General features: G+C 46.8%; 1 protein-coding gene across 6 annotated transcripts in view; it reads right to left on the bottom strand.

The window, feature by feature from the left end:
- Positions 1 to 25,977, bottom strand: part of LOC137358585 (formin-like protein 3) — a 179,560-nt gene that overhangs the window by 39,883 nt on the left and 113,700 nt on the right. For all 6 annotated transcript variants that reach the window (XR_010971245.1, XM_068024592.1, XM_068024593.1 and 3 more), the window contains 12 exons: positions 25,063 to 25,171; positions 24,803 to 24,879; positions 23,814 to 23,907; positions 22,483 to 22,557; positions 21,510 to 21,620; positions 20,277 to 20,426; positions 19,426 to 19,527; positions 18,671 to 18,932; positions 11,109 to 11,198; positions 9,263 to 9,387; positions 6,411 to 6,613; positions 3,431 to 3,665 (listed from right to left, as the gene is read on the bottom strand). Coding sequence is in view for 5 of the 6 variants with exons in the window: in XM_068024592.1 (XP_067880693.1) it covers positions 3,431 to 3,665; positions 6,411 to 6,613; positions 9,263 to 9,387; positions 11,109 to 11,198; positions 18,671 to 18,932; positions 19,426 to 19,527; positions 20,277 to 20,426; positions 21,510 to 21,620; positions 22,483 to 22,557; positions 23,814 to 23,907; positions 24,803 to 24,879; positions 25,063 to 25,171 (1,633 nt within the window). In the remaining variant the exon portion in view is untranslated. The remainder of the gene's footprint in view (positions 1 to 3,430; positions 3,666 to 6,410; positions 6,614 to 9,262; positions 9,388 to 11,108; positions 11,199 to 18,670; positions 18,933 to 19,425; positions 19,528 to 20,276; positions 20,427 to 21,509; positions 21,621 to 22,482; positions 22,558 to 23,813; positions 23,908 to 24,802; positions 24,880 to 25,062; positions 25,172 to 25,977) is intronic.

The following is a 25,977-nucleotide window of genomic DNA, read 5'->3' as shown; positions in this document are numbered from 1 at the left end:
CGTCACTCAGGAGGATTTAAACTAGTGTGGCAGAAGGGTGGGAACCAGAACAGTAGGACAGCAAGTGAAAGAAATGAAGGGGAACTAGTAAATAAGGCCAGTAAGACTAAGAGGAAGAGCAGGCAGGGAGATGTTGCGGAGAACAGCGGGACTGGTGGTCTGAAGTGCATTTGTTTCAATGCAAGAAGTATAACAGGTAAGGCAGATGAACTTAGAGCTTGGATTAGTACTTGGAACTATGATGTTGTTGCTATTACAGAGACTTGGTTGAGGGAAGGACAGGATTGGCAGCTAAATGTTTCAGGATTTAGAAGCTTCAGGTGGGATAGAGGGGGATGTAAAAGGGGTGGGGGAGTTACATTACTGGTTAAGGAGAATATCACAGCTGTACTGCGGGAGGACACCTCGGAGGGGTCATGCAGCGAGGCAATATGGGTGGAGCTCAGGAATAGGAAGGGCGCAGTCACGATGTTGGGGGTTTACTACAGGCCTCCCAACAGCCAGCGGGAGGTAGAGGAGCAGATATGTAGAGAGATTTTGGAAAGATGTAAAGGTAACAGGGTTGTAGTGGTGGGTGATTTTAACTTCCCCTATATTGACTGGGACTCACTTAGTGCTAGGGGCTTGGATGGGGCAGAATTTGTAAGGAGCATCCAGGAGGGCTTCTTCAAACAATACGTAGAGAGTCCAACTAGGGATGGGGCCGTACTGGACCTGGTATTGGGGAATGAGCCCGGCCAGGTGGTCGAAGTTTCAGTGGGGGAGCATTTCCGGAACAGTGACCATAATTCCATAAGTTTTAAGGTACTTGTGGATAAGGATAAGAGTAGTCCTCGGGTGAAGGTGCTAAATTGGGGGGAAGGCTAATTATAACAATATTAGGCAGGAACTGAAGAATTTAGATTGGGGGCGGCTGTTTGAGGGTAAATCAACATCTGACATGTGGGAGTCTTTCAAACGTCAGTTGATTAGAATCCAGGACCAGCATGTTCCTGTGAGGATGAAGGATAAGTTTGGCAAGTTTCGGGAACCTTGGATAACACAGGATATTGTGAGCCTCGTCAAAAAGAAAAAGGAAGCATTCGTAAGGGCTGGAAGGCTACGAACAGACGAATCCCTTGGAGAATATAAAGACAGTAGGAAGGAACTTAAGCAAGGAGTCAGGAGCGCTAAAAGGGGTTATGAGAAGTCATTGGCAAACAGGATTAAGGAAAATCCCAAGGCTTTTTATCCGTATATAAAGAGCAAGAGGGTAACCAGGGAAAGGGTTGGCCCACTCAAGGACAGAGAAGGGAATCTATGTGTGGAACCAGAGGAAATGGGTGAGGTACTAAATGAGTACTTTGCATCAGTATTCACCAAGGAGAAGGACTTGGTGGATGGTGAGCCTAGGGAAGGGAGTGTAGATAGTCTCAGTCATCTCATTATCAAAAAGGAGGTGGTGTTGGGTGTCTTGCAAAGCATTAAGGTAGATAAGTCCCCAGGGCCTGATGGGATCTACCCCAGAATACTGAGGGAGGCAAGGGAAGAAATTGCTGGGACCTTGACAGAAATCTTTGCATCCTCATTGGCTACAGGTGAGGTCCCAGAGGACTGGAGAATAGCCAATGTTGTTCCTCTGTTTAAGAAGGGTAGCAAGGATAATCCAGGAAATTATAGGCCAGTGAGCCTTACGTCAGTGGTAGGGAAATTATTAGAGAGGGTTCTTCGGGACAGGATTTACTCCCATTTGGAAACAAATGGACTTATTAGCGAGAGACAGCATGGTTTTGTGAAGGGGAGGTCGTGTCTCACTAATTTGATTGAGTTTTTTGAGGAAGTGACAAAGATGATTGATGAAGGAAGGGCAGTGGATGTTATCTATATGGACTTCAGTAAAGCCTTTGACAAGGTCCCTCATGGCAGACTGATACAAAAGGTGAAGTCACACGGGATCAGAGGGGAGCTGGCAAGATGGATACAGAACTGGCTCGGTCATAGAAGACAGAGGGTAGCAGTGGAAGGGTGCTTTTCTGAATTGAGGGATGTGACTAGTGGTGTTCCGCAGGGATCAGTGCTGGGACCTTTGCTGTTTGTAGTATATATAAATGATTTGGAGGAAAATGTAGCTGGTCTGATTAGTAAGTTTGCAGACGACACAAAGGTTGGTGGAGTTGCGGACAGTGATGAGGATTGTCAGAGGATACAACAGGATATAGATCGGTTGGAGACTTGGGCGGAGAAATGGCAGATGGAGTTTAATTCGGACAAATGTGAGGTAATGCATTTTGGAAGGTCTCATGCAGGTGGGAGGTATACAGTAAATGGCAGAACCCTTCGGAGTATTGACAGGCAGAGAGATCTGGGCGTACAGGTCCACAGGACACTGAAAGTGGCAACGCAGGTGGATAAGGTAGTCAAGGAGGCATACGGCATGCTTGCCTTCATCGGTCGGGGCACAGAGCATAAAAATTGGCAAGTCATGTTGCAGCTGTACAGAACCTTAGTTAGGCCACACTTGGAATATTGCGTGCAATTCTGGTCGCCACACTACCAGAAGGACGTGGAGGCTTTGGAGAGGGTACAGAAGAGGTTTACCAGGATGTTGCCTGGTCTGGAGGGCATTAGCTATGAGCAGAGGTTGGATAAACTCGGATTGTTTACACTGGAACGACGGAGGTGGAGGGGCGACATGATAGAGGTTTACAAAGTTATAAGCGGCATGGACAGAGTGGATAGTCAGAAGCTTGTTCCCAGGGTGGAAGAGTCAGTTACTAGGGGACATAGGTTTAAGGTGAGAGGGGCAAAGTTTAGAGGGGATGTGCGAGGCAAGTTCTTTACGCAGAGGGTGGTGAGTGCCTGGAACTTGTTGCCGGGGGAGGTGGTGGAAGCAGGTACCATAGAGACGTTTAAGAGGCATCTTGACAAATACATGAATAGGATGGGAATAGAGGGATACGGACCACAGAAGTGCAGAAGGTTTTAGTTTAGGCAGGCATCAAGGGCCAAATGGCTTGTTCCTGTGCTGTACTGTTCTTTGTTCTTTGATTGAGTCAGAGAATGATGGAGAGGTTCGGGAGATGTCTTGTGGAAAAAGAAACTCTGGCCATTTCATCATATAAAGTGGCTGGGTCATACAGTATCAAAGTCTTAAATGCTGAGGGCAATTGTCATGGTCTAATGCCATCATGGCTAAGATCAGCCCAGCCAAAAGAAATGGCGACTGAGCCTGGGATCTTCCTAGTCCATATAGCTTAGCACCACAAAAATGGATGGTGCGTTTACCAACATTGGGGAGATCCCTGGGTTTATTCAGAGAAACATACAGGGAGATAACTGCAGGATATTGTCAGCGAGTTGTTAATGTTGCCCCAATACTTCGCATTTTTTCTGTATATTAAACACACGCCCCACCCCCAACTACGCCTGATATAAAGATGAAGGGACCTACCGGATTCAACATCTGAATATTTTCAACGAAGTTGCCAACAAACGTCATGATGGTCATGCGCTGAGGCAGGCGCTCGATTTTGCTGAACTGGAGCATGAAACGGTCTTCGTTGGACAGGTCATCGAGCGGTTTCCGCTCCTTCTCATACTGCCTCAGAAGTTTCACCTCATTCTCCAAAGGCAGGAAGCGATTCAGACATTCCACAAAGTCTAAGGGCAGGGTCTTCAAATCATACCTACAAAAGGCAAGTCAATGGTTTAGTCCAGTAAACTAAACTCAAATCACAAGACAGACTTTACAACTGAAAATTACTCTGGGGGAGGGGAAGGTGGTCAACGAGGTGGGGTGGGGGGATGGTTTAACTTGGCATGCACATTTCAAGTGAGTCATTTTCAAGAGTGCTGCAGAGCGTGCGTCTTTTGCCCGGCTTTATCGCGCATCGCAGTATGATTCCCGGCACGGAATGGCTGCTTGCTGTTATAGCGCGGACTTCATGACTTGGCATTTGTTGAGCTTGCGAACGCGGGCAAAAAAATTGGCATTTAAAATCCAGTTCGCACTATTTTCTTTTCCTGCAGCATTCTCACATCGAGCCCGTGCCGACATTTCGCTCGCTTTGCTGGTTTCCCCGAGAGCGCAGGAAGTTACCGACTGCACCCAGGTCGCAGTTTGGGCCCCTGGGTGTGTGGCAATGCCCCACACAAATTGCGAAGGCCCCGACTCGATCGGTGGGTGCGCGCCCATCTGGTCAGAATCATGCAGATAAACGCCCACTTGCCGGGAGCCCACGCCATGCCTTCATTCGAAAAGGAAACCCACAGTGCCATCCTAGTTAAAAGGGAAAGGAAGACTGGCTGCGAGGAGGGTTAGGGGTACCCACCGCTGCCATTTTTGTGTCTCCCGCAAACTGCTGCTGAAAACGGGTGCAACAAGGCTCACCAACACCACCAGGACAACTATAGGTCCGGTTACTAGCGAATAGATGTTAAACCAATCATTCTGCCAGTGTCTGCAGTAGATACATGCGGGGGGTGTTAAACTAAGATCTGAAAGATCCTGGTAAAATCCAGAGCTGTGGTACTTTTACATCACCTTGTGGAATCGGGGCGGGGGGAGGGTGCAGTGGGGTGGCAGTTCTCTGACCGCTTGCCTCTCTTCCAAGGACTTGTGTGTGCCAAGGTGGCCCTGGATCAAGATCATGCGATGCCCACCAGTCCAGTACAAGCCTATCATGACTGGTGGACACTGCTGGACATACTGATCAGGTTCAAGCAAAATAGGACAAAGACAATCCAGCCAACATACAATTGGGATCTTCAAGCAGCACTTCATAAGTTTGGATTGAGTGAGGTGGGGGGAGGGGGGCTACCCCAGAGTAGAACCCCCAAAATGTCTTTGAAATGATTGCTTGAAGCACAATGTACAATGTTGCTCTTCAAAGAGGTCAGCGAGTGCAGCTTTGGGCATCTACGAGGTCTGTGAATCCCTGCATCAAGGTTGTGCAACTGGTTTCCAAGAGAGTTGGAACTGGCAAAGAGTGCATCCTGGAATCTGGACCCATGGTCGCTGAAGCAGTCGAAGCATTCACGAAGGATGGCCCGACTGTGCCGATTAGCTCTGCCCACGAGACCTTCACTGTGGACAACAGTGCAGACAACCTTTTGCCCAGAAGTGTGCAGATCTGGGTGATGGGACTCCTCCTCAAGCGTCCCCACAGCTTGTAGCGCGTTGCACTGAGACAAGTGGCTTGGGCAGACGATCCTGCTCAGACAATAACCTCTGTCCCTGAAGAGGCTCTTTGAAGTCAAAATCCCCAGGTGCTGCAGCAGAGTGAATAACCAAGCAAGGGCTCCAATCAGCTTTGTGGTGCGACAAAGAGGAGGAGCCATCTATACTGCCACATCACCTTCGAGTAAGGCGGAGAGTGATTGGGCAGCGCCTGCAGAGGTGCAGTATTTCACCCAGCTCTCTGGCAGGAAGGGGGGAGGTCAAAACGCAGGTGGAGAAAAATTGCAAAACGTGACAAACAAACACAAACTTACTTTTTCTTAAAAGGTTAATGCAGATTTGAACGCTGTTCAGCAGCAGCAGCAAACCCCATTGTACCAAAAGCAGTAAAGCATCAGATTGGGGAATGTTAAGCAAAAAGATCATGAAGTGAAAAACAGCAATGGCCAAAGTGGACAGCTCTGATGTCCAATGATGTGGACAGATAGGCAGGGGGTGGGGGAGGGGGTGCAAAGCCATTGAAGACCAACAAAGCTAACTGGCTTTCCCATAGTCTGAACCAGCCAAGCCAAGCAGAGGCTTGCAGCCCCAGGTCATGTGACCACAGAACACTTCAGTCGGGTGGGGAAAAAGAGAAAGGGAACAGACCCTGCCCCACTAACAATGCTAGCCCGGTAGCTTCTGGGAAAGGCGGGAGGGGGTTTATGAAGCAACAGGAAATGCCAGCCATTCTCTAAAGTGGACAACACTGGTGAAGGCAAGGGATCTGACATCTACAAAACAAAGGTAGGCCCCTCTGCATGTGGAAGGGCCAACTTTTGCCAATGAATAGCCAGTGAGATAGTGACTCCAATTTTACAGCTCCAATATTTCAGTTGCTTTACAATACAACAGAAACACAACCACATATTAAGAGGTGGGTGGGGAGCAGACAGGGCAACTGCAGGGTTAGAAGTGGGGGGGGCGGGGTAAGGACATAATTCACGGTAGAAATTTTTGGAGGGGTTCGGCACAACTTCCTCCCTCCCCATCCCTCCCAGCGGTCATGGTTTATCACCTGGATTTAAGTTTCAAGTCCTTCCCGACAAATCGGATACAGGCGGAAAACCAGGAGCAATCCTGGACTGTGGGGGGGGGGGCGGGAGGAAGGGAAAGTTGAGCAAAACGATTTACGCAAAATGCACGCAGCTGCCAGCCCACACTTCACACTCAAGTGACACAATCAAAGAGGTCTGAAGGCTTTACAACATACATTTGAATGGCCCTGCAAATCTCTTCAGTTGTCTTGCCAGCCTTGCGCAGTGTAATGGCGAGATTCTTTGCTCGGTTGGCTTCGAGCAGCGTCACTTTACTCAGTGCTTTCTGCGCACTTTTGCTTTTCTGACAGGAGATTTCAATGGAGGGTCCCTGGGCTTTCGTCTTGAAGAGGTCTTCAAATTCATCCATGTCAAGCTCCTACAGCACAAAGTGATTGGATAAATACCTTTATTATTATTTTATACTAGGCGGTCTCCCGTGCTCACGGGCCATTTCTTTTTCCAATTGCCCTCCCTGTTCCTTAAAACCTTTCTTCTTGCCCCTCTCTGCTTTTCTGCCCGTGTTCCACTTTTTCGTTCGCTCTCTCTAGCATACTTTCATTGCGCACTCTCTCTCACTTTGATTTTTGATGCCACCCTATGTCTCCTTCAATCTACAAGTCACTCCTTCCCTCCACTGCATTTCTCCTCTGTACGTCTCCCATTCCCTCCATCTCACACTTGATGGAGGCGGGTACAGGGATCGGGTACGGAGAGAGAGAAGCTGTCTCAAAGTTGTAGCGTGTGTGTGAGGGAGGCACTGGAGGATGGAGTTTGGGCTGGGCTCGAGGCTCAAGAGAGAATAGTGCAAGAGTTTTGGAACTGGGAGGGAGAGTTGATGAGATCTGGGTTGGAGAGAGCCCGGGGAGCGGGGGGGCTGGAGTCTGGGCTTGGCCGTTAAGGGACCTGAGAGTTTAGCTCTGCTGTGGGCCGATTCCGCTTGATGTTGTGATCGATGGGGAGTGTCAGTCCTGACTAGACTGAAACTGCATCTGCTGGGTTGGGGGAGGTGTAGCATGGAACACCGTGGTCTGAGGCTAGGAGGGTATGGGGAGTCCTTGGGTTAGTTAGGCAGCAGGACCTTGGGTTTGTGCTGGGAGGGAGCTGGGCTGAGTAGAGTGGCAGCAAGAATAGGTCCATCAGCGCAGGGCTTGAATGAGGTGATGGGGGGTTGGTGGTGGCAGTGGTACTGGTGTCTTAGTGCAGAGAGTGAGTGGGGAAACCTGCCTTCTCAAAATTGCTGGGCATGAGCCAGCAAGGCACTAGGGAGAGGAGCTGCGGTGCAGGATGCACAACATGGGTCTGGGACTGGGGAGAGCTGCATGAGTGAAGCTTGGAGACCTGGCAGCAGGGTACTCCAAAATCCATGATGGCGCAGTGAAGGAGCAGAGATGGGTGGTCGTTGGTGGTAAAATTGGAAGCTGAGCTGGAGTACTTTAGGTGGGTTTCAGTAAGTGAACAGAAACTTTGCAGGTAGCAAAGCCCGGACAGAGTGGGTAAAGGATCGATGGAGGAGGAGAATGGAGAACCAACATGGCAGCCAAAAGCAAGTGGAATGCTAACCCCCACCAACGACCTGATAGCCCCAGGACCAATCAACAATCTCTGAGGCTCACTACACTGATACAGACATAAGGGCCTCAATTTTAAGTCAGGGCAGGATCGGTATGTGTTGGGAGTGGGAGTGGGGGTGAGCAGTTTGGGGGAGGTGGCTGCAGGAGGGGCCAAGGCTTGGCGAGATTTTGACCCCCAGGCCTCATTGAACTATTCAGGTCTCTGACTCCTGCCTGAACCTGGCAGGAATCACTGCCTGGCTGGTGGGTGGAAGCAGGAATATAGGCAGCAGGAGGCTGTCACCTGGGTTCAGTCCCAGCTGTCAGGTAAGCAATGAGGGGTCCAAGAGGGGATTGCGACTGGGGGTTTGACAGGGGAGGGTGGTGAGGAAAGGGAGGAAGGAGGCCCTGGAGCAAGGGAGGCCAAAGGCTTCCTGGTGAAGCTCAGAGGAGAACTAATTCCTCCTGGCCCGACAAGGAAACTTGTAGAGACTTACCTTGCCAGGCCTCGATCCAGCTCTCAGCAGGTTTGGCCTTGTGGGGGAAGCCACCATTGCTCTCCTGCTCAGGCCTCAGGCAAAAATGGCAGATCAGGCCCTAAAGGCATCATCAGAGTCTGACCTGCCTGTTTAAAAAGGACCCGCCAGCTTGGGGGAGGGTGTCCCTGTTGCCTGCAATTTAAAATGGCAGTTGACCCTATCGGGGTTGGAAAGGAGTGGCTAAATCCCCCACTCCATTTTAACTGCTTCCCCACTGGCCTGGTTTCCACCGTTAACATTGATGCCAGGGTTTTTTTTTTTAAACGTAGATAGATATTCTGTACAAATGTTATGCTCATCACGGTAATCAGACTTCTATTAGGCAGAAATCGGATTTTGCCCCATTCCATGTACCCGGTGTCCCTAGGCCAAGTTGAGCACTGGGAAGATGCAGGGTAATGTCTTACCCCCAACAAGGTGCGGCAACCACAGCCTTGAAAGAACAGCCCCTGCTCCAGCAGGATGCTTCCAGACACCTCGGACAACTGCGCTTGCATTCTTCATCCACTTTTGGTCCACCTGACCACGGATATGGATTGTAGCATCTTTCCGACTGTGACCCAATCTCATCGCTGTCTACCTTTCCTTTACACTGGTCCTATAGTTATACTGGATGCTGGGTGGTACTGGTGCATGTCTGCAGTCAATATTCTGCCATATCATCAAACCCAGATTCAGACCCAGGACTGCAGAGCAGAATGGATGGGATAAAATGTCTATAGTCCAAAATAGTGGAGAGAACTTAATGGGGCCATTTGCATTATTATTTGGGGAGAGGGCAGGCAGGCAGAGGAGGCAAGTATGCAGGCCCATTTGTCCCGAGCCCTTTTTGGAGCTCTTGCAGCCTGCAGGCTGACCTAACTTGCTTGGTGCGGTCTTGTTTGAAGCAAAGAGGCAGGCGGAGGCAAAAGTAATTAAATCAATCACCCAGCTTACCTCCAATATTTTTTCATCATCGATTTCAGTGAAGACTGTCCCATTGATCTGGTTGGGTTTCAAAGCCATCCAGTTAAATACCGGCAAGCGGAATTTCGTTTTAATTGGTTTCTTGATCCGGATGGCTGAAAGGAGAAAAGAAAGGAATTAAGCTCAGGTCACATGAATGATGGAGTGTGAGGCCTTTGGCTCACTGACAGCATTGCTGCCTCAGAATCAGCAGGTGCAGGGTTCGAACCCCACTCCAGACTGTTTCTACGAGCGGAGACCTAAGCTTAGGCTCTGAATTCCGGGTTATCCGGTAGGTACTCATGTCTGGTAGGTGTAGTAGGCCTAGAGCAGAAAGTAGCACGTTGCGGTTAGGTAAAAGGAGTGATATTTAGACACTGGCTCTTCTCAACATCCTGTCATTATTTTGAACAGTTCCATTCCATTCCCCCTGAACCTTCTATGCTCTAGTGACTCTCTCACACGTTTTCCAAGTCTCGTCACAGCTACACCATCTCATGTGTAATCCTTTTGTCATATTACTACTGATCTCTGTCAGTATCCTTTAGTATGGAAGAACCAAGCCAGGTAATTTATGGCGTGGGAGTGGGGAGTCGTTTCCTTGACAACTTGAAGGTAGACCAGTGCATGAGTGCAGCACACGTAGCAAAGTCAGGCCGGAAAGATTACATCATAGGAATAGGAGGAGACCATTCAGCCCCTCGAGCCTGTTCCACCATCCAATGAGATCATGTCTGATCTGTCGTCTAACTCCATATAACCTCCTTTGTCCCCTATCCCTTAATACCATCGGTTAACAAAATCTATCAATTTCAGATTTAAAATTAACAAGTGATCTAGCATCAATTGCTATTTGTGGGAGAGAGTTCCACATGCCTACCACCCTTTGTGTGTAGAACGGTTTCCTAATTTCTCTCCTGAAAGGTCTGGCTTTAATTTTTAGACTGTGCTTCCTAATCCTAGACTTCTCAACCAGCAGAAATAGTTTCTCTCTATCTGCCCTATCCCTTCCCCTTAATATCTTGAAAACCTCAATCAAATCACCCCTTAACCTTCTAAGTTCCAGGGAATACAGCCCGGCTGCACTGTTGCTAAGGGATTTCTGTCACCTGCACCCCCTCCTTGCCCATTTTTCCCATATGCTGATCAATTCCCAAGCACCCAATAGGTAAATTACACTCACCATTAAGTACCATTAACCCTTTTAATACAGTTTTCTGGAGATATATCTCTCAGTGATGGCTGCAGTACAACAGCCCCAATAACAACTTGCATTTATATAGCACCTTCAACATAGTAAAATGTCCCAAGGTGCTTCACTAGAGCGTCAAACAAAAGCCACATAAGGAGATATTGAGACAGGTGACAAAATGCTTGGTCAAAGAGGTAAGTTTTAAGATGTGTCTTAAAGGAGGAGAAAGGTAGAGAGGCGGAGGGGTTGAGGGAGGGAATTCCAGAGCTCAGGCAGCTGAAAGCACGGCCGCCAATGGTGAAGCCATTAAAATCGAGGATGCTCAAGAGGCCAGAATTGGAGGAGCGCGGAGATCTCTGAGGGGTGTAGCGCTGGAGGAGATTACAGAGATAGCGAGTGACATTGGTTTCAGGAGAGGGAGGGGAGTAATAAGGAAGAAAATTGGAAAACAACAACAAAAAAACTGCTCCAAATGTAGTGTTTCAATCACATGAATAAAAAGCACTTGCATTGTGTCAGAGGCAGTGGAACAAAGCGCAGAAACTCCTGCTCAAACCACATCCAAGGCCTTTTAATACATTGCTCTTTGACAAAGTTAGGTTCAGCAGTAAGGCTCATCACAAGAGAAAACACATGGACCATTACCTGACAATCCATGACTGAGGATAACCGATAGAGAACTACCAGGTAATGGGGGAGCCACAGGTGGTGGGGGCGGTGGTGGTGGTGCTTGACCTGTAGGAAAAGACAAACATTATGAAAAAAAAAACTCAGCCTGTACCTGTCCTGGCAAAATGCACACATTTTGCTTTAAATTGCCTCTGTACTTATTTTGCTTCGAGCCCAATATGTGACTCTACATCCCAACGCACACTTCCTTTCATCCTTGTGAAGGGTGAAGTAGTTCAGGAAGAAGGCCACCCCAGAGGCACCAATGTCCGTCTCTGATAAGCTGATGGTGCATTTGTAAGGCAACAGGCTGGAGATACCGAGAACTGCACAGCCATTTAAATACAAATAGGCCCGTGTTGTCCATGGAGAGTAATCCATTGCCCTTGTGCCCAATAACCTGCAGTCATCCCTGTACCTTTTGAATCCTTGGCCTGAATCAGGGACACATCTTGGTCAGATAATTTTACCCAGAATGCACTCCAGGAAGGAGCTGCTTCTCCGTCCTGGAGTGCATTCTGGGCAAAATGATCTGACCCACCCCCCAGTGAACAATAGAACTATTATGTGTAAAATATTGCCATTTTCAATAGGATCAAGGACACCATTAAGCCCTACTTGCACATTTGTTAACTTAAGATCAGGCCCAATGTAAACACAATGCTGTAACATGCATCTGAGTCTACCATTCATCAATGGTCTTGAGGAAATCTCGGGGGCAGGGGGTGGGTGGGTGGGATACCGTCAAGCAGTCAGATCAGGAGGCATGCCAGTTTTTACTGGGAGGGATTAGCAATACTGCCTGCCAATTCTCAAAGTTGCTGCCAAACCTCCCACCTGCACTGTTTCACTGCCCTGTCTGAGGCAGTGCTATTGGGAGATTTGTCGCTGGCATTGGCAACAAAGGAGATTGTAAGGTCTACTCTACACAGCACTCACCTGAGCATATTAAAGTACCTTGCACAGTTCTGGTCTCCATATTATCAAAATAGAAGAGTGAGGGGTGACCTAATATAGGTTTTTAAAAGTATGAAGGGGTTCGCTCGGGTAAACGTAGGAAAGACATTTCCACTTGTGGAGACGACCAAAATTAGAGGCCATAAATATAAGATCGCCATTAATAAATTCAATAGGGAATCCAGGAGAAATTTCTTTCCCCAGAGAGTCGTGAGAATGTGGAACTCACTACTACAAGGAGTAGTTGAGGCGAATATCATAGATGCATTTAAGGGGAGGCTAGATAAACTCATGAGGGAGAAAGCAACAGATAGGATTAGATGAAGTCGGGGGAGGAGAGCCTCGTGTGGAGCATAAACACCAACATAGATCATTTGAGCCGAATGGCCTGTTTTTGTGCTATAATGTCTATGTAATCTAACATTCACTGGTCTGCAAAACGTTGGAAAATTCCTCCCATCAGTTTACCAGGGCAGAAGTGACTTTCCAGCTCACAGCCATGCGCATGTGTGTTTTTCTATTTATCTCTGATCATTTGGGATTTCCATTCTCAGCTTTCATGCAACATCTGATCCCTTCTGGCCTATTTCTGACTCCTCATCTGCACTAAAAGGTGTATTAAGTCATATTTTCATTTCATTTCCTCTGGTGAAATTCTGTCAGGCTGTTTTATTAATTAAGAAGGTAACTTAGGCAGGTTTTTTTTTTAAGTTCCACTCGCAAAACACTGGGTAATGTCTGAAGTTCTTTGAACATTGCTGACTTCTGATCTCATTGCAACCAAGCGCGGAGTAAGGCAGAGGCAAGGGACCTTCATTTCCTCAACACAAGCAGGAGCAGTGTTGACACATGAGGCCCACAGCTCCGAAGTTTCAATATTAATTTCACCCAGATTACAGGACAGCCTTGAAATCAGCCTCATCTCACAACTGATTGCATCTTCGGAAAGAACCGAGAAGGGTTACATGGCACTTGGATTGAATTTAAGTCAAGAGGAAAGATTAAAGGAACGCTGGCCTGGCTTCCTCTGATAAAGGCAAGACTTCTAGGTAACCTGATTGAACTTGTCGGGACTCTTGAAGAGAACTGGCAGTGCTGATCCTGGCAAAATGTTCATTGTGCTCGAGGCTGCAATTCCCAGGGGATCGTTGAATGGGAAAGGAGCAAGGCAGGAAGTCTGGTGGTATCTTCTTACACAAAGGACAACTAGAGTGGAGTAATAAATTACAAGCGAAAGGCACTGAACCAGACAGAATAAATGAGTGGAAGAGGCAATTAGATGGCATTTTAAGGGTTAATCTCTCTAGTCTAGTTTTTTTGTTTAAATTTAGCAATTAATTAAAATTACTGTTTAAGTTAAGAGGCAAATTAAGTTTCTTATAGTTTTAAACAGGGATATACAAGCTCAGAGTAGCTGTAGATAGTTAATTAGGTAGCTCGCTCAAACTGGTTTGTGAGCTCCAGCAAAGCTGATTCTTCATTGTTTTCAGAGAGTATAAATTCAGGGGTATCTGAATACTGCTTGTCAGCACTGAGTGCACAGAGTGTGAAGAAGGGAATTTGGTAAGTGAGGGAGTTCGATAAGGAGGGGAACTATAAATTAAGAAAAATCAATGAATCAGCGAGAGGAGCAGGGCTAGCTGCTGCTGCTGCCAGTCTGCGGCGTTCAGAAGAAAAATCGAGGTGTGACATCAGAGGGAAGCAGGTAAGTGATTGTAGCTCCTAAGTTTCATCCTGCCAAACAGCGCGAGGGGGGAGCGAGAGCAGCGAGGCACAGGGAACTAGTCGGTGAATATCTGGTGGGTATTTTCTTACTTTCTTTTTTTCCCTTTTCTGCTGATTTTTTTTTTCTATAACATTTCAGTCTATCTCCTAAGTAGAAGCTAAAATACCAGCAGTCGGTAGGTAGTTACTCGTTTGTTCGTTCTATTTATAACCATTTTATTGTGTTATTTTAACTTCCAATTTTAGCGCAGTAAATAAATAACTCGAGGCATGGCAGGGCTGCTCAACCTGTGCCATGTGGGGACTCCAGGTCCCCACCCATGTCCGGGACAACTACATATGCAAAAACCCGAGCCCCGAATCTTAGCATTCGAGGAGCAGGTGGTGTCACGGAGGTGCGTTCGTGAGGATGAGAGATACGTGTATAGCATGTTTCAGGAGGTGATCATCCCTCAGCTTAAGAGAGCACAGGCAGAGAGGGACTGGGTGGCTGCCAGACAGACAAGGTGGTCAAGGCAGGTAGTGCAGGAGTCCTCAGAGGGCATCCCACTTTCTAACCGGTATTCAGTTCTGAGTACCGATGGGAGAAAGGGTTCCTCTGGAGAGTGCAGCGAGAGTCATGACCAGAGCATCATGGGTGGCTCAGCTGTGCAGGGAGGGAGGAGAAAAGACAGGAGAGCAATAGTGGTAGGGGATTCTATAGCTAGGGGAACAGACAGGCGTATCTGTGGTCACAGACATGATTCCAGGATGGTATGTTGCCTCCCTAGTGCAAGGGTCATTGATATCACTGAGCGGCTACAGAGCATTCTGGAGGGCGAGGGTGCACAGCCAGAGGTTGTGGTCCACATTGGTATCAACAATATAGGTAGAAAAAGGGATGAGGTCCTGGAGGCTGAGTTTCGGGAGTTCGGAAAGAGATTAGCAAGCAGGACCTCAAAAGGTAGTAATCTCTGGATTACTCCCAAGGCCACGTGCTAGTGAGCATAGAAATAGGAAAATACACCCCAGATGAATGCTTGGCTGGAGAGATGGTGCAGGAAGGAGGGCTTCAGATTTCTGGGGTATTGGGACCAGTTCTGGGGAAGGTGGGACCTGTACAGGCCGGACAGTCTACACCTGAACAGGACCGGGACAAACATCCTTGCAGGAAGGTTTAAACTAGCTTGGCAGGGGGGTGGGAACCTGAGGGCGGTTTCAGATAGGACAAATTCAGAACAGGGAACGGGAGGCAGAAAATTAGCGAGTGACTCAAAGACAGAAGAAGCAAAGGTTAAAAAGTGTACAGCACAGGAATTTGGCAGTGTTAAAAGGTATTTATTTAAATGCAAGGAGTATAGTAAATAAAGCCGATGAGCTGAGGGCACAGATAGACACATGGCAACACGATATTGTTGCAATAACGGAAACTTGGCTTAAAGTGTAAAAATGGCAGCTCAACATCCCTGGATATAGAGTTTTCAGGCGGGATAGAGAGGGAGATTATAAAAAAAGATGGGGGTGTAGCATTATTGGTTAAAGGATCAATAATAGCTGTGAGGAGGGATGATATGCTAATTGAATCATCAAATGAGGCCATATGCATGGAGCTCAGAAATAAAAGGGCAGCCACACTACTAGGAGTGCACTATCGACCCCCAAATAGCGAGAAGGAGATAGAAGAACAAATAAGTCGGCAAATATTTGAGCGCAAAATCTATAGGGCAATAATAGTTGGGGATTTCAACTAACCCCATATCAACTGGGATACAAACAGTGTGAAGGGCACAGAGGGGACAAAATTCTTGAACTGCATTCAAGAGAACTTTTTTAGCCAGCACATAAGCCCAACGAGAGTGGGTGCAATTCTAGATTTAGTCTTTGGAAATGAAGCTCGGCAAGTGGAGGAAGTAGCAGTGGGTGACCATTTTGGAGATAGTGACAATACAGTTAGTTTTAGCATCATTATGGAAAAGGACAAAGATAGAACAGGAGTAAAAGTTCTAAATTGGGGGGAAGGCAAATTTTAAGAAGCTGAGAGGTGACCTGGCGGAAGTGGACTGGATACAGCTACTGGAAGGAAAAATCAGTGGCAAACCAGTGAGAGGCATTCAAAAGCAAGATTCTACAGGCACAGTGTAGGCATGTCCCCACAAAGAAAAAGGGTGCTACTGCCAAATTGAGAGCCCCTTTTTTAATCTAGAAGCATATAGGGTAAGATAAAGCAGAAAAAGAAAGCTTATGACGATCACAAAAACCTTAATACTTTAGAAAGCCTAGAGGAGTATAGAAAGGCAGGGGTGAAATAAAAAAGGAAATTAGAAAAGCAAAGAGAGGACATGAAAAATTATTGGCAGGTAAAAATCAAGGAAAACCACAAAGATGTTTTATCAGTACATTAAGAGCAAGAGGATAACGAAGGAAAAGGGTAGGGCCTATCAGATATGAATAAGGTAACTTGTGTGTGAATGCAGAAAATGTGGACACGGTTCTTAATGAGTACTTTGTCTTGGTCTTCACAAAGGAGAGGGATGATACAGACATTGCAGTTAAAGAGGAGAGGAAGTACTAGAGGCTCTGACATCCTTGAAAGTGGATAAATCACCAGGGCCGGATGGATTGTATTCCAGACTGTTAAAGGAAGCCAGGGAGGAAATAGCGGATACTCTGAGGATCATTTTCAAATCCTCACTAGATATAGGCGAGGTACCAGAGGATTGGAGGTCTGCGAATGTTGTACCATTGTTTAAAAAGGGTGCGAGGGATAGGCCAAATAATTATAGGCCGGTCAATCTGACCTCGGTGATGCGCAAGTTACTAAAAGCAATTCTGAGGGAAGGATAAACTGTCACTTCGAAAGGCACAGATTAATCGGGGATAGACGCATGGATTTGTTAAGGGAAGGTAGTGTCTTACCAACTTAATTGTGTTTTTTGAGGAAGTAACAGGAGGATTGATGAAGGTAGTGCAGTGGATGTGGTCCACATGGATCTTAGTAAGGCATTTGACAAGGTCCCGCATTGCAGACTGGTCAGTAAAATGAAAGCCCATGGGATATAGGGGAATGTGGCGAGTTGGATCCAAAATTGGCTCAGGGTCAGGAAACAAAGGGTAATGGTCGACGGATGTTTTTGCGAATGGAAAGCTATTTCCAGTGGCGTTCCACAGGGCTCATTGTTGAGTCCCTTGCTGTTTGTGGTATATATTAATGATTTGGACTTAAATGTGGGAGGCAAGATTGGGAAATTTGCAGATGACACAAAAATTGGTCATGTAGTTGATAGTGAAGAGGATGGCTGTAGACTCCAGAATGATATCAATGGTTTGGTTGACTGGGCAGAAAAGTGGCAAATGGAATTCAGTCCGGAGAAGTGTGAGGTAATGCATTTGAGGAGGGCAAATAAAGTGAGCAAATACACAATAAATGGGAGGATACTGAGAGGGGTAAAAGAAGTGAGAGACTTTGGAGTGCATGTCCACAGGTCCCTAAAGATGGCAGGACAGGTAGATAGAGTGGTGAAGAAGGCATATGGAATGCTTTCCTTTATTGGCAGAGGTATAGAATACAAAAGCAGGGATGTAATGCTGGAACTGTATAAAACACTGGTTAGGCCACAGTTGGAGTATTGCGTACAGTTCTGGTCACCACATTACAGGAAGGACATAATTGCTTTGGACAGAGTACAGAGATTTACAAGAATGTTGCCAAGGCTGGAAAATTGCAGCTATGAGGAAAGATTGGATAGGCTAGGGTTGTTTTCCTTAGAAAAGAGGAGGCTGAGGGGTGACTTAATTGAAGTGTACAAAATTATGAGGGGCCTAGATAGAGTAGACAGGAAGGACCTGTTTCCCCTAGCAGAGAGGTCAATTACCAGGGGGCACAGATTTAAGGTGGTAGAAGGATTAGAGGGGACATGAGGAAAAGCATTTTCACCCAGAGGGTGGTGGGTGTCTGGAATTCGCTACCCGGATCAATGGTGGAGGCAGAAACCCTCAACTCATTAAAAGGTAGCTGGACATGCACCTGAAGTGCTGTAACCTGCAAGGCTACGGATCAGGTGCTGGAAGGTGGGATTAGAATGGACAGCTAGTTTTTTCAGCTGGCACAGACATGATGGGCTGAATGGCCTCTTTCTGTGCTGTAACTTTTCTATGTTTCTATGGTCTTTGGAGAGAGAGACAGAGAGAGACAGAGAGAGACAGAGAGAGAGATGATTGAGGGATATGGTGTGAACGTGGGTTGATCTGTCAAAAAGGGTCTGGGTATGTTCAACATTAAATATTCGTTTCCCTATTGTGTTTATAAGTGCTCATCATGGATTGAAGGAGTGATGTCAGCGGCCATTGGCAAAACTAGTACATTATTTGCAATTTTGCTTCTATTTTGAAAACCTGAGTGATTTGACAAATTGGTTCTGAGAACAGGTCAAAATCACTAAGACTTTCTGAAATCACTCAGTAGCGTCAAGTGTATATCTGCTGGTCTGGTCGGAACTGTGGAGGCAGGGGGGGCAGCGGTGTGGGGTGGGGGAGGGGGCCTGAAAAATCTGGTTTAGGAACTTGCTCATTCCAGAACCGTTGACTTCTCTCGCTATTTTAACCCATGACAGTTCGGCCACAAGAAAGGTGCTGGGTCCTCAGCAAGTGAGGGCCCAATGATGTCAATTGGATGTGTGCGCCATTTTAACAGCGGGCTGACTAAGAGCCATGTAGTCCCGGACTTACCAGCGAAAGCCAGCAGTGACACAGATACATTTAGCTTCCTCGCCCAGGACTCTTTGGGCCTCCCTTCTTGCACCCACACCCCAAGTATCTGTGGAAGCCACCCTCCCAACCTTTCTCTCTCTCTCTCTCAATGGTGAGGAGCGTAGCTTTACCTGGTAATGGTGGAGCTAGTGGTGGTGGAGACGGGGTTGGGGTTGGTGGTGTCGGTGTCGAAGGAATGCTTTGGCTTAGCTCCGAACCCATGGCGGATCGAGACAGCATGGAAAGATCTCCATCAGGACAATCACCAACAGATCCGTGTTGCAGATCCGTCAGCTGTTTCTCCAGGTGAAACTGCCGCTGTAAAGCCTCCTCTTTCTCCTTGATCATCTTCCGCAACGTGTGCACCTGGCTGCTGGCATCTTTGTATGTTTCCTGTAGGGGCACAAAGAGTTGGCAAGGTGGCATGGCTTGCGCTCAACAATAAACTGCATTACTCTCCAACAAGCTTAAGTCGTTTTAACACTCAAAAAGGAATGGGCCACTCCTGCACGCATCTGCACCAACCAGGGGTGTGGAATGATCTAAGCAAGCCACCTGGTTTACAATAGATATCAAAGTCGCTCTGTAATGAGTTTCCAGTGAGGCTTCAAGGAAATGGTCACCAAGGAAGCTGAAAGCTCTGTACCTGGGAGTAGTAGCATTCTTAACCCTGACTCTGATCAAGGAGTTTTAGTCCATTAAAATTGTCGTCAATATTTGACTGATTTCTGAGTACAACAGAGAACTGTATCCAAGTTATTTCTTTGTCCTCTCCTTGAAATCAACAGCAGTCGCCACTCTGTACGAGTTTGCTTTTTTTCTTTAAATTAAATTGAAAATTCAACAGACCATTGATACAACACTATTCCCAACCTGGAGACCCTACCTTTATTGTTTCCAGTTCATTATCTCGATTTAGTAGCTGCTTTTCCAGTTCCGCTACCCTCATCATATTTTCATTCTCCAGTTCCTGAAGCTTCTCCGCTAACTGTGAGGGGAGGAAAAGGACAGTTTCAAGTTCGAGCAATCTGGAACAAAAAGCATATCTCTTTTCTAGATAGTTCTGGTTACATTGGCAATGACGTATTTGGATTCTGAATGCCTAGTGTCATGGAACTGCTGAAGGTACCATTCTTCCAGAAATGCAGGTCCCAATATCTCTAAATTGCAGATACTACCAGCTCATCACATGCTTTGAAATACAGCCTCAATGTGACTCGGACTTACTGGGAGCCAGTTTACTTCCAGATCAGAATGTTTTGGGTTCAAATTACACCTGAAGAGTGTAGATGCAGCTGTGGAGTGCAGTCTACCCAGTACTAATATCCCAGGGATATTCAAGGCACTGATCTTTCAGTAAGGTATGAAATTATCCTGATCTGCCATACTGGATGTGTCATCATCCAGTGAGATTTCTTGTAGGGAGAGTGAAGAGCTATCCCAATATTTTCTGCAGAACTTTTTCCCAGTGCCCACTTTTTATTAGGTCCCAACATAAGTAACGACAGCTCAAGGAGTTTGCAGATTCTTCCCCCACCCCTCACTGATCTGGCGAACCAGTATGAAAGCCAGTAATTTGAATCACTTACAGCTCCTAGTGGCAGACACTCAATGCTGCAACGGAGCAACAGTGCACGGACCTGTTCAGTTTCAGATGACACGCTCCGCTATTGTGAACCAGCCTTTCACACAAAAGGGAGGGTGTGTCCAGGAACACATTACAGATTATGTACTCACGTGTGACAAGTGCTCTTCCAGTTCGTCCACTTTCTCCAAGGCTGCATTCTTGGTCTCGGCATCTTCGAGTAAGCCTCCCACATCGAACACGTTGTCCAAGTAGGCCTGGATCTGTACCTGGAGTTTGTCACTTTCTGTGTTCTTGGATTTCTGAGGAGAACATAAATTGTAACCATTAATGAGGGTGCTATAGCAGATTTTTGTAGCCACTAAATCGCCTGGCTTTAAACCATGCTGTGTGTTCCCAAAACAAAAATGGAAAATAGGGGTGACATGGCCATTGAAGTAGTTTGGAACTCAAGGAATGCTGACTCAAGATACTGGTGATGCACTGTACAGATTTAAATGGTTTTAAGGATATCGCTGTGCTGAACAGGGAGGATATTTTCCACCCACACAACTGGGGTCATTTTGAGGTCCCCACACACGATTGGCAGCCGTTCCTTAAATATGACTGCAAAGCCATGCTCTTGGGAGGAACTTGTCAGCATGTTGATCATGCCTTTCGCAAGACTCTCTTCCCTCCCAAGACTTTTCAATCGATATCATGGGTTGAACTCAGCCATATCTTTCATATTTACCCATGTGCCTTTGTTTTATAGAGACAGGCTGCAAAACAAAAAGAGACAGCAAGCTGTGGAGATTTGATCTTTTGTTTTTTTTTCTGCACTCATTGTACAACCTCTTCCTTCTGGTCAACATTTTAAGAAAAGCATGTGGATTCCTGATGTAGCACTGAGACAGCATGCAACTGTCCGAGAGCATTTTCAAAGCGACACGACAAATATGCTGGACATTACTAAGGGAAGGCGCTAATGTTTGCCTCAAATGAGTGAGCCATGTCATTTTGACAATAAAATCTAGCTGGCACATCAGTACTAAGAGCTTTTGAAGTGAGTGTTTAGGCTAAGAGAGGGTATTTTAAGGCTGCAGTCCAAGATCTATTATTTTATAGGGGCGAGGGGCCCTTCAATTGGTTTCAGAATCTCTAAACTTGGTGGGAAAATTACGAAACTGTCAGGGTTAACCGGGACAATAATTATTAAAATAAAAGCAAAATACTGCGGATGCTGGAAATCTGAAATAAAAACAAGAAATGCTGGAACCACTCAGCAGGTCTGGCAGCATCTGTGGAAAGAGAAGCAGAGTTAACGTTTCGGGTCAGTGACCCTTCTTCGGAATAATTATTAACACTGCTTTTTGCGAGCGCAGAGTGACAGTTCTCACACCTACCTCCAGAAACTCGTCAAGGCCCAGCTTGGTGAACTCGAACTGCAGGTGGACCCGGAAGTTCATGTCCTCCACAGAATGGACCACGATGTTGATGAACTGCATGCAGGCCACCTAGCAGAAAGCAAGAGTGAAGGGAAGTAACTTAGAGACACCAGAGTAACTTCCACTAGAACACTGGGCTTCAGATTAAAGACAAAGTAAGTAGTTAGTTCTGATCTGGAATGCAATGCCCAAAAAAGTGGTGGAATCAGATTCAAAAATCACATTCAATGAGGAATTGGATAAACACTTGATGGGGGAAACGTTTGCAGGGCTCTGGGGAAGGGGAAGGGAGAGGGGACTGGGACTAATTGAATCGTTCTTTCAAACAGCCAGCACATGGATGATGGGCCAAATGGCCTCCTTCTGTACTGTAATTCTTCTAGGATAGATTTCTCCGGTTTTTCATCCAGCCCATTCCCTTTACACTTTTGCATAAAACCCAGTGACTTGACACTGGAAATAAGTGAGGCCTTTGGACCAAAAGCATCCTCACTGCCTTCTTTGAAATGTTTCCAACGCTACTAATGATGGCACGAACCACTGTCCTCCAAAGGTGGCTTTACCAAGTGTTTTAGCAAGCGCCCAGCTCCGTGTGCAAGTCAGTTCGTAGAGTGGGTGGCAAAGCAGTGCCAAAGGCCCGGGAGCCTGGGCAGTGCCACTTTTCTGAGGTACAACCAGCAGTGGTGAGCCTTTCCTCAACTGCTGTATGTATGTGGACATCACAATTACGTTGCACTGAACATACAGGGCAATTTCACTGAACCTGCACTGCTGGCATGGTATGGACCCCTGCTAGTGGTAAACGAAGGTTGGGTAGGCAGTGGTATCACATCACTAGCCCACATTCACATCTAGTGAGGCTCCACACTGGCAGCTTACCCTTTCCCCTGATCCCGCCCACTTCCAATGAGGAAGTCTCGCTGACCCTTACCATGAAATCAATGTTGCTGTCTTCATTTCGAAAATATTCCATCAGGTTTTCAAAGCGATGCTTTTCTTTGCACACCTTAAAAGAACAGAAAAGTCACCCCTCTTATTACAAGAAAGGAAAACAATCTTACTAACTCATATCTGAGCAGCAGTCCAAGCAGAAGCAAATAAATTAATATCTGGCCTGTGGTCTGAGGTGTGGGAGGGAAAGCCAATAATGTCAGTCCAAATTAATACGATGTGGCTGAGGAACTTCAAGAAAAGAAACGAAAGCAAGCACTCGAGTTCTCACTCCTCTGAATGCAGAGGAACTGATCTTCGGAGCTCAGTGGACCTTTATTACTGCAGGTGTGTATTGCAGCATACATGGCTCTGCCCACACAGATGCTGCGACCTGATGAGGTGCTTTCTTCTCCCACCTTTAGTGGGAAAACCCAACTGGTGACCAACGTCAATGTGCACCAGCAACAGTGTCCGCCATCTACAAGATGCACTGCAGCAACTCAGCAAGCCTCCTTTGACAGCAGCTTTCAAACCCGCGACCTCCACCACCTAGGAGAACAAGGGTAGCAGATGCTTTGCAAGTTCCCCTCCAAGCCACCCACCATCCTGACTTGGGACTATATCGCCATTCCTCCACTGTTGCTCGGTCAAAATCCTGGAACTCCCTCTCTAACAGCACTGTGGGTGTACCTACCCTACATGGACTGCAGCAGTTCAAGAAGGCAGCTCACCACCACCTTCTCAAGGGCAATTAGGGATGGGCAATAAATGCTGGCCTTGTCAGCGACTCACAACCCATGAACGAAGAAGAAAAAATACAGCCCACCCATGCGAGCATCTCATTTGTATGGGCCTTCCCTCAGCATTGGGCAAAGTCCTCCCTACTCTGACTTGAAGGCAACTGTGCATGCGCCCGATTCCAATGCTCAGAACGCCAGCAGCTCCCTCATATCACTGAGCCACTTCCGCTGGATGCCAACTGCACAATGTGAAAAGGGTGAGGTTTGCCACGAGACAAGCGGGGGTTTCATTCCCACCCACCGGATGAAGGCTTCCTTCATCGCGCGGTTAGCCACTACAACCAGGAGGGCCTTGGAGAAAGGGAATGTCTGACAGGGAACTCGTGTAACACCACTGGTGGGCAGCAGCCATGACAACATACCCAGCTCACGATATCCCACCCACTCTTCAGAAGTCAGATGAGCAGCAGTTGCGAGGATGCAAGAGCCTAAAGATAGCTCTTTATCCCCGCACACACCCACACACAAAAGTCACCATCAGGATGTTGAAAGTTCACTACAGTGAGGACTGCACGAATAGCTCTCCTACCTCTTTGAAGTGGTCGAATGCAGACAGAATGATTTCATGTCCTCCTCTCACAAGACAGACTGCTGCTAATAGCTCCAGCACCAGGGCTTTGGTTCTGCAAAATAAAGAGGACAGTGATTCACTGTTGCGGACATAGGAATTGCCGGATGAAAAAAGGACCACAGTCCATCAAGTTCACCTTCTACCATCCTGGTCGTCTCATGATACAATGATAATGTAGTCATTGACTAATCATAGCAATCAATCTCCATCAAATTAATCTACAAAAGGAGCCAGACACGAGGTGAGGAAAACCCCAGTGGCGGAGCACTTTGGGAACAATGCATCCAAAGTCACCTGTTCCTCCCGAGCACGTTACTTGAGACATGACGTGTGGCAAATGCAACGCAGACTGTATCCCAAAATGATATTTTCTGATTTACAGTGGCAGGCGGAACGAGAATGGAAGATTTTACTGTTTGAAAGAGAGAGATTATATTAGTTGCTGGAGGGTTGGGGTGATGGGGGCAATTTTCGGAGTATTTGTGCCACATCAGAACATGATGGGTGAGGCTCCTCGTCACCCAGTGTGCAATTGGAACATTATGGCTAGGCTTGCTCCTTCAGCTGGAACAGCAGGATGGCAAGTTCTCCTTGTGACTAACCAACCACGACACATCGATGACTCAACAGGAAGTGCTACAGTGCAGAGTGGTTGAAATCAGCACTTCCTTCATTCCACCAAGGGTGCCAGTGGGACACTGTACTTTTAACCATCCATCAGCTTGCCAATACCCAGATCAGCCACAGTCTAATTGAAAGGAGGAACAGGCTGAGGGGCCTCCTCCCATTCTTATGATCCACTCTCTTACCCCCAGCATGAGTCAGCACCTTCCAATAAGGACACAAGAAACAGGTGGCAAAAGAATTGATAAACTTGTTGAGTTGAAATGAATTGGTTCATGTTGACTTGGGCAAACAAATGCAAGAACAAGGCGCTGGCTTCTTACCTGGGATTTTTATTGTTCAAGCTAAGTGCGATTTCATTTACTGCATGTGGGTGCGACATGACTAAGTTGAAGCCATACTGAAAAAAGAGAAGGGAGAACGAAAGAGGAATCAGCACATTTTTAATTAAGGCAGATGTCAAAAAAATGAATGAACCCTATTGTGTCAGTGGATTGGAATTAGCCGAAGGACCTGCATGTCTCTCACAATGACATACAGCACATATGGGGAAACAGGCCACTTTGAGTGGAATTTGTCATACCTGGTAGTTCATGACGGCCCGCAAACACATGATACAGACGTGGACGTCGTCCTTCTGGCTCACAAGTCTGGAATTCTTCAGCAGTTTCCTGTCAGGTAAAGTGTTGTAGCTGCGGAAGAAACTCAACGTTACTACAATCATCACGGGACAGGTTGTATACCCACCATAACAGAGCAGCTAGTGTCAAGAACTGGACAGGTTGGTGATCGAGGAACCGATGCCCATTCCTCTGTCATCCTGGATGCTGAATGAAGCTGTATCAAAAGGTATCCACGCTGAAAAAAAAAGCTCGTCGACGCTGGTTCTCAAGGCTCACCCATGGGCACTTGTGTGAGGCAAGCTTCAAGGCGTTATGTAAATGCAAGTTGAACATAGTAAAACATCCCAAGGCACTTCACAAGAGTGTTACCAAACAACGGAAGGAGATATGAGGACAGATGACCAAAAGCTTGGTCAAGGCATCTTAAAGGAGGAAAGGGAGGTAGAGAGGCGGAGAGATTTAGGGAGAACATTCTAGAGCTTAGAGAGGCCGAGACAGCTGAAGACGTTGCCGCCAATGGAGAGGCAGAGGAAATCGGGGTTTTAAGGAGGGCACCCAGAGCCTGTGGAGTAATTACCCACAGCAGGAGAAGAGAAAATTGGAAGAATAAGCTTAAAACACATCGCTTCTCACTCTCGAGTCACAAGCACAAGAAGAATACAACACCCCACATACTAATACATTACAAGATCAATTTCTCTAAGACAAATATGCATTTAGCGAGTGGAGAAGGTGAAGGCCTGTTGAAATAGGGTCGAGATCTCTTAAAAGAAGCAGAAATTTAGCACCACTGGCTGAGCGCGATTCAAACCAAACAGTAAATCGGATTAGTTGACACTCAAATTAAGTTAATGGGAATTGCCTCAATATTACAT

This window comes from Heterodontus francisci, chromosome X, assembly GCF_036365525.1.
Source record: "Heterodontus francisci isolate sHetFra1 chromosome X, sHetFra1.hap1, whole genome shotgun sequence".
Taxonomy (NCBI): Eukaryota; Metazoa; Chordata; class Chondrichthyes; order Heterodontiformes; family Heterodontidae; genus Heterodontus; species Heterodontus francisci.
The sequence above is the reverse complement of the archived record's forward strand: the minus strand, read 5'-3'. Positions and strand labels throughout refer to the sequence as shown.